The 9,467-nt window shown below is 30.3% G+C and overlaps 1 protein-coding gene across 1 annotated transcript; it reads right to left on the reverse strand.

The window, feature by feature from the left end:
* Nucleotides 1-1,711: 1,711 nt before the first annotated feature.
* Nucleotides 1,712-6,462, reverse strand: LOC108484580 (putative disease resistance protein RGA1). The gene is given in 3 exon segments (XM_053028484.1): nucleotides 1,712-1,825; nucleotides 1,931-5,406; nucleotides 5,408-6,462. Coding segments are annotated over 2 exon segments (4,248 nt in total). The 5' UTR covers nucleotides 6,218-6,462; the 3' UTR covers nucleotides 1,712-1,825; nucleotides 1,931-1,968.
* Nucleotides 6,463-9,467: the final 3,005 nt, after the last annotated feature.

Genomic DNA, 9,467 nt, shown 5'->3' on the forward strand with positions numbered 1-9,467 from the left:
TTTAAAAATTAGACTCACATTGAGTTGTCATAAGCTCACCCCCTTTTCTTTACCTCTCAGGTAACACAGAGACTTAGGAATCGGAATGGCATCGGAGGAACCTTGGATTAGTAGCTTCGGTGATTAAATATAACACCTTTGACTTAGTCGAAACTCCTAGACCAAGTCAGGGGTATTACATGACCTATATAAATTATTAATCCTCTGCGAAACATGAGTTGGATACCATACTAATCACATATATATATATATTACAAGGTCCTTAAATTTCAAATGTGTTCACATTATAAAGATAAATTTTGGCAAGTGACATGAAAATAAATAAAGAATTTATGGAGGGAAAAATTCCAGCAACAACTCATTTTTTTATAATTTTTAATTGTGTTCTACAAATTATATTTCACAATAAATTCTTCCAATTTATTTTTATTTAATAATTCAACAAACAATTTTTCTACCTTTTAAATTTTTTTAATAATAAGTCCTTCAATATTTTTTTTTCTTTCAGCTGTATCACATTCTTTACAAACATTTAGGTAAAATATACCATTTTGATAAAAAAATTGTAGTTTTAAATTTTCAATAACAATTAATTTTAATGTTTAATTAAAATACCTTCTAATTAAAAAATAGTAAAATCTTACGATTTCTGTTTTTTTTTTTACTTTTAAGCTAAATCTTTATTTTCAAAAACTACACTTAATTTTAATCAATATTATAGTTTATGCACATATAATCACATCATATATAACTTTTTAAAATAAATGTCTAAAATTTTGAAATTAAATTAAAAATATTTACATATTTTTCAAAAATTAAAATTTTAAAATAATTTAAAAAAATAATTTAAAATAATTTTAATTTTTTTCAAATTTTATAGAGGTTTACATAAATGTTTAAAAGATGTTAAAAATACATTACAAATTGTTAATTAAAAATATCTACAACGAAAATATATATATTATTTTATTTAAATAAAATTCCATTTAAATTTTCATTAAAGTAAAATTTTGAATTTTTGATTAATTTTAAAATTTATTAAATATGTTACAATTTATACACACCATTGACATATTGATGATCATATATTTTAAAATTAAATTTAAATAAAAATAATTTTATTAAATCAATAAAAAAATCTTCAGCTAAATTCAACTAATCGAGCTAAATTCATCTAACCTTTAAATAAATATAATTTTACGAATAAATGAAAGATATGAAGTTGAATATCAAATTTCTAACATGTTAACTCATTTATTTTTATTTTCATCTAAATAATATCTAAAAAATGAAATAAGACAACAATATAAGTGGTTCGGAAATAATCCTTACATCCATGGACTATAAAAAACAGAAAGATTACAACAGATAGAACCCATTACCTAATGGTTCTACAAAATTAAACTCCAAAACCAACAAAGGTACTACAAAATTAAACCCCTAAGCCAACAAAGATTTTTAGAAACATCATCACTTGAGCTCTCTGAAAATACTAAAACACCACCCACCCACCCACCCACCCACCCACCCACCCTTTTACTAGCTTAAGGGACACTTAAGTGACAAATTCCTACGATTGAAGTGAGGTAATTTTGCAAAGGGACACTCAATCACGATATGCCAATGACATGTCATCGACTATGGTATAATTGGTAAGCAACATATACAGAAACATATAAGAAAGAGTACTGCAAAATGATGGAAATAACTAACTGCTCCCTATATCGTATCAAATAAGCTAAAGCTGATCTGTTGAATATGTTTTACGTCTCCTTCAAACCATCTTTCTCAAACCCCACTTCCACACCTACTTAGCTTTCAATGCCTGCAAATTGCTTAATAAAATAATTGCTATTATTATCTTGTTCCTAAGGAAAGTTAGATGTATCAAACTGAAAAGCTCTGAAATGTTTGATATGGTTTTTTGTACCTGTGAAGAAACCAATCACACATTTTGCGGCTTATCTTTCAATCTGATTGCCTCGGGATGACAACTTTACCATCAATTCGAACGCAAGGTATGTGGGAAATCTTTGACCACTCTCGTCCTTTATCGCTTGAGCACTCTTCTTTCAGCAATGGACAATTGAAAATATGTAAAACATCAAGACAGAGAAGCATGTCTTTTTCCGGAAGAGATGTTAGCTTGGGACAATTATCGATCATCAATTCTTGAAGAGAGGCGAGGTCTTGAAAGCCCCCGGAGAACATGAATTCCAGACTCTCAAAATCTGAAAGGCGGATAAAGGTGAGAGAAGGAGGCAGCATCATTCCAATCCCTTCTTCTGGGAAAGACACCACGTTTGAGCATCCTCCACCTCCGATGACAAGGTGTTGAAGAGAGGTGAGTCTATTTAATCCCCATTCCACAAGTGACCTATAAATTTTGGGTGCATTTGAGATTGCAAGTGATGTGAGATTGGCAGGGAAACCCTCCGATGGAAATGATATGTCAGCCGAACAGTCGAACACACGTAAATGTCGAAGGGAGGTGATGCTGACCATGCACTTAGGAAGGGCTCCAACATTTCCACAACCATCAACTGAGAAAGCTCTGACGTTGATGCTAAGCAACTCACTTTCTTCAAAAGAAACCAAATTTGAACACTTCCTCAATCGAATCTCCTGGAGATGAAAGAGCTTGTCTAGTCTTCGTGGTAGAGATTTAATTCCAGAACTCTCAATTCGAATAGATTCAAGACAAGCGGTTTCCTCAAACTCTTCGGCAATGTATTCCAACTCTGGACATCCATCAATTTTCAAATGTTTAAGCGTTATGGGTAACATGATGTTTGAAAATAGGCAACTCAGCTTTAAGCAGTGGGTAATTTGGAGACATTGAAGCTGATTGCAAATATTTTTGTGCCCCTTCAATGACAAAGACAATAGAGATTCACACCATTCTATTTTCAAGTCCTCAAGAAGACAGAGGGTACTACTCATACTCTTATTATCTTCTATTTCATCAACCAAATACTCCAAATTCGTACATCCTAAAATGTGCAGCTTTTTTAAATTCGGAGGTAAGTTATTCCCTGCAAAAGAAACCAAGCCTAGACAATGATAAATTTTCATCACTGTAAGGAATGTGAGTTCATGTAAGAATTTTGGCAGTCTATTGAGCCTATCACAGCCACCTATCACCAGAGATTCAACACGTGAAATCTTGTCAGGTTGCAATTTGGCTTCCTCAGTTTCCAAAGAGTGCAATTGAGGACAATACTCAATCGTAATGAAACGATGTCCAACTAAACTTAACCCATGTTGTGATAAAGATGCCAACTCCTCCCAACCAACAATTCGAAAATGTTCTGAGTTTCCAAACCTCAGCATTATCCGATCTGCTGGAATATTAAACTTTGAAATGTTAGAAAGAGACAAAGTTTGCAAAGAGGAAACCTCATTTGCAGGAGAAGAGCGATCATCCACCACTTCTGCACACCCTCGTATACTTAATTCACACAGTGTTGGGAAACTTGATATTGAAACTACCAAACTTCTACACCCATCAATTTCAAGTATCTGCAAGGAGGAAACATGGGTAGGCAACCTTCCCAACAATTGAGGACAGGCATTGATTGAAAGCTTACGAAGGTTGGGAAATTTCAAAACCTTCTCGTCTCCTTCACAACTGTCCCACTCCTTCCAGTTTGGAAGACTCACAAAAGACAGAATCTCAAGTGATGCAAATGGGTTCAATTCATTTTCTCCAAAGAACTCAACACCAATCTTTTGTACCTGATCGAAACCAAAAATTGAAAGATCTTTTAACAATGGCAACCTTCCAACTGATGGTAGTGATTTGCAATTTTTACAATTGCGAAGCTTCAGAGACGACAAATTCTGGAAGGAAGGATTTCCTATCCAAGTCGAGAATTTTGCACCACCGTAATTCGCAATGATGAGTTGCTTAAGCTTTTTCTGAGGACAAAGAAATTCCAACACCCGCTCTTCAACTTCTTTTTTCCTTGTATTATTCTTCAAGTATGTACCCCATCGTAGTTCTAACACATCAATCCCTAGCTTCTCATTTAATTTAGCTTCCCTCGCATCTTGACCATTAACATTCTCCAACCCAGAAAGACGAAAATTACCTCTAAGGTTCGACAAATTTTTCAATTCTCTAATAAGATGTCCATCACCTTCCCCTACAACAAAATCAGATAACGTTTGAAGCTTGATTAGCTGATCCAATCCGGAGGGCATCTTTTCCATTGAATCCGCACCTCTAATATCAAGAAAATGCAAGTTGACAAGGTTTCCGATCTTAGAGGGTAAATTATTGAGCTCTGAACAATTTCTTAATAGTAAAGTCTCCAAATGATAAAGAGTACACAAAGAATCAGGTAAACATGTGATTGGAGTTCTGGACAAATTTAAGTATCGTAGATGTTTTAAATTTTCAAAAAAGTCGGGCAAATCATAGATCACATACCCACACAAAGAAAGAACCCTTAAGTACCTAAGTCTTGGCAACAAATCGTCCAAGACAACATTAGTTAAACCGAACGCCATATGTATTTGAGGAGGTATTAAGGGTAGGAAAGTACGTAAAAAAGTCATTCCGTAAAATGCTTCAAACTTCTTTACACTATGACACCGACCATTGAAAACATAAGACGAATAACGAGAGCGATGCGAAAACTTTGGTTGCTTATCTTCCTCCAGTTTGCAACATATTTCTCCTGCAACTAATTGAGCTAAATCATTCATAAGATCATGCATCATGAAACAAGATTTATCTTTACTAGATATTTGGAAAAATGACCTTGACACCAAATCTTGAAAATATTGGTTTCCAAGTCCTTTGGCTTGACATTTAGCTTTTGCTTGCAGGAAACCTTCTGCTCTCCATAACAAGATTATCTCTTCTTCTTCAAATTCATAATCTTTAGGAAATATAGAGCAGTATGCAAAACATCGTTTCAGATGCGGAGGAAGATAATGGTAGCTTAATCGCAAAGCTGGAATTAAGCCACATGGATCTTCTGGTAGGTCCCATATCTCGCTCTCATATACTTTTTCCCATTCACTATCATCCTTAACTGTGCGTAATAAGCTTCCAATAGCTTTTGCTGCCAAAGGTAAGCCGTTGCACCTTCTCACTATGTTCTCACCAAGTTCTTTAAATCGGAGATGCCCATCAAAGTTTCTTGCTTTCAAAGCATGCTGAGCAAATATGGATAAACAATCATGATGTGAAAGTTTATCCAATTTAAAAGCTTTCACCGAATCCACGTTAGATGAAACCTTTTCGAGTCGAGTTGTTACAATAATCTTGGTTCCTGCTCCAAATGGAGCTCGTAAGATGGTCCAATCAGTGTAACTTTCGTTCCAGATGTCATCTAAAACAAGCAAGAACCTTTTACCGGATAATTTCTCCTTCAACTTGACTTGAAGTAAGTTCCAAGTCATTGTCATCATGCGAGCCAGCATCGATGGACTTTAAAATCGTCTTTGTTATGTTAACTGCATCAAAGTCATCAGAAACACATACCCAGGCCTTGTGATCAAAACACTCCTTAATGCTGGTATCATTGTAAACAAGCTGAGCAAGAGTTGTTTTCCCCATCCCTCCCATGCCAACGATGGAAAGGACACAAACTCCATCGGAGTTGTTACTTTTGAGCAACTCAAGCATTTCTTGCTTCTCATTGGCTCTACCAACATACTCCACAGTTCCATCCATCAAGGAAGTCGGTTGCAGCCTGGGTTTCTTTCCCTTGGCAGTTGCGCCTTGAGACATGATCTCACTCAACCCCAAACTACTTCTTCGAGTGTTCAAACTATTCAGTTTATCAGTGATATCTTTTATCTTTGAAATCATCTTAGTATTGAACATAAAAGAGGTTGGAGAGAAATTAGCACCAGTACAGCAGGTAGGAATGAGTTTCTGTACCTTACTAGTGCTGGCTTGAGCTTGAGTTTTTTGGAGCTTGAGACGTAACTGTTGGTAAGCGAACTCGTCCAGGATGTCATCCACATCGTAAGCTAAGTCTTGGAGATCGTCCAACCAAATCTTCACACCCTCGTCCTTGATCTGCTTCTCCTCTGCATGGTTCAACACTGCTTTGATCTCAGGTAATATGGATTGCCACTGCTTGAGTTGCTGGTGGACTTGCCTGTGATTGGCCACAAAGTTGAGTAGAGAGTCAACGAACTTGCCAGACAACAGCTCCAAAAACGCAGAAAGAGCAGCCTCTCCAATGACAGACATGGCGGAATTACGACAAAGAAATCAAAGAGAGAGATGAACAAGCAAACGGGAAATTCAGGGAAAGAAATGGAGATGGACCCCAAACGGCTGTTGGAGAGCTAGCATTGATGGGAAAACACAAGTGGAAAACAACTCAGTCTTTGAAATTATTGCACCCTCCACTTTCTTTATTTTATTTGGTTAAAGTTAATGAGGGTGAATGTATTTGAAAATTGTAGGACGTGATTTAGTTAGTATTCTATTATTAAATGACCCAAACACTTGTTGGGAATCACAAGGAAAGTGGAAGATAGCTTACAGTCTTTTGAAATTATTGCACCACATGGTTAAATTTGTATTTTATTTTTAAATAGATTAATTAAAATTAAATACAATTAACTTTTATTATTTAAAATATATTTTAATTTTTGTGATTTTATAAATAAAATTTTTTTATTTGGAATTGATAAAAATATAATTTTCAAGATATTTTATATGATAAATATTAATTTTATTATAATTTAAATTTATTTAGTTGTTTTTAATAATAAAAGAAATAATTCGTTTTAATTTTTATAATATACCCACCTGACCTCCCAAATACTTTTAGAACTAAAGTGCGTTAAAGGCTTATATATATATATATATATACATAAAATAAGTATGAATCTTCTGCTTTATAATTTTCTCCCCAACCTAAATGTGCTTTAGTCAAAAGAAATGTCATTAAAATTTCTTATGTTTTATAATAGGTTTAATTCATGATTTAGTTTCTATTTTTCTTTTGGTATCTAAATTTTTATTTTATTTTAATTTGAGTTTTAAAGTATATTTAATTTTCTAATTTAGTATTAAAAGTATGCCCTGTAGTCCAATTTTTTTGACAAATGTAAAATAAATTCTTATAACCAATCACAAAAACCACGTGGCATATTTATATTAAAAATTAAATATTTTTATTAAATATAAAATAAATTTAGAAAAAACATATAAATTATAAAAATTAAAAATAAAATTTTCAAAAATACTATAATTGAAAAGAACTTAGTTGAAATTAATAATATTATTAAAATTGTAAAAAAATTGTATTGTAATTTTTAAAGTTTAAAAATATTTTTATAAAATTTTAAAACATATAATTCTAAAATTCTAAAAGGTTTAAATTTCAAGTTTTTTTGTCAGTTACTTGAAATTTAAATAATTTTTAATTTTATAATATTTTTCAATTTTATATATTATTTTGATTTTTAAAATTTTATAATGATATATTTTAGAATTGTATAAAAATTATTTTTAATTATTTTAAAATCTTATATATTATATATGATTTTTTACATTTTAATCAATATAATATATATAATACTAAAAAAGGGCACGTGACATGTTCTAATTAAATATTAAAAACACTTTTCACTATGACTAACCATTGATCAGTGTTGACTGTTGTTGATCAATGTTGACCGAACATGACCAGTCACTTGTGCTATTAGACCACGCCATGTATTTTTCTTTTTCTTTTTTTAATATTATATATATTATAGTGATTAAAATATAAAAATCATATATAATATATAAAAAATTCTAAAATAATTTTTAAAAATTCTAAAATATATAATTATTATTTTTAAAATTCAAAATGATATATAAAATTAAAATTTATAAAAATAAAAAGTCATTTATATTTCAAGTAACTGCAAAAAAACTTGAAATTTAATTACTTTTTATAATTTTAGGATTATATAAAAATTGTTTTTAACCTTTTTAATTTCTTTTAAATTTTTTACATTTTTAGATAATATTATTAATTTCAACTAATTTCTTTTCAATTATCTTATTTTTATAAATTTTATTTTTATAATTTTTATAACTTATATGTTTTTTCTAGATTATATATATTCTAAATTTTTATATAGTTATTTTCATGTTTTTATATTTTTAATGTGTATATACATTTAATAAAAGATAATGTTTGTTTTTTACATAAAAACATCACGTGGCGCTTTGTAATTGGCTACAAGAAATTTTTTTAATGTCTATTAAATTATGGACAAAAAAAATATAACGAGGGCATACTTTAGGTACTAAATTGAGACATAAAAAAATTTATTTACCAAAGTGGAAACACTTGTATACTTTAAAGGCCAAAACATAAATTAAGTCTTTGTAATATTTTAAAGGAGTTTTATAACTTATATAGTTTAAGCTCATATTTTTATTTGTTCAAAGTTAATTAAGTTATTTGGATTAACATATAATAACTAAATGCATACATTTTAAATATAATAGTGGTTTGATATTTTTAATATTTTAAAATTTACTTGTCATGCCCCGGAATAAAAGGTGTTAATTGAAATGATTAAACTAAAAATAGCCTTAGGCTTGATGGTTAAGTGTTAATCCCCTATTTTAGAAGTCCTAGATTCAAGCTTCTTTCTGCCCGTTTGATTATTTTTATCTTATTGCTAGAAATAATTATTAAATATTTTTTTAAATGTAAAATATAAGTAAAAGATTTATATATGTAATATAAAAAATAGATTTATAAGTGGAGTGTGCCTCGTATTTTTCTCCCAATTAAACTTTACTATCTTTTTTTAGTTGTACTTTAATTATTTCAGAGATATTTTAGTATGATTAGAACTATAATCTTAACTTATTTAAAGGGGTCTTGTTCCTTTGTTTTGTGATGCCAATCAGAAAAATGATTTTTCTTTGGGGGCTACAAGATGTAGCAGCATATGAGTTTTGGTGAGAGCTTCGTGGTAATTGTGGAGAGTATTTTATACTATTGTAACATCCTGAATTTGGGGCCTAGAAGAGTTGGGTTTTGAGTCTGGGATTCGAATAGAAGAAAACCGAATAATTAGGAAGTTTTAAATATTATCGTTTAGAAAAAAAATTTATTTTATTAAATTACCACTAGAAAATTTTTACTGTATTTATTATTACGGATATTTTATATTTTTATGAAATTTTAATTAGTATTATGACATAAAATTATTATTATTAGAAAAATATTATCGTATGTATGTTTGAAAATTTTATGAAAATTATTATTATTTACTTGTATTATTGATATTTGAAATTTTATTATTAGATATATTTATAAAATTATTATTATTATTGGAAACGAAAAAAATATTAGTTGTAGCATACGATTTTTGGGATTTTTTTGGTTTTTGTGATTTTAGTAAATCTTGAAATTTTCATGTTCTAAATATTGGAATTATGTTTAAATGTGTTAGTAGACCTTTAGAAGGCCCAAGACTAA

The sequence above is a fragment of the Gossypium arboreum genome, chromosome 5 (assembly GCF_025698485.1).
Source record: "Gossypium arboreum isolate Shixiya-1 chromosome 5, ASM2569848v2, whole genome shotgun sequence".
NCBI lineage: Eukaryota > Viridiplantae > Streptophyta > Magnoliopsida > Malvales > Malvaceae > Gossypium > Gossypium arboreum.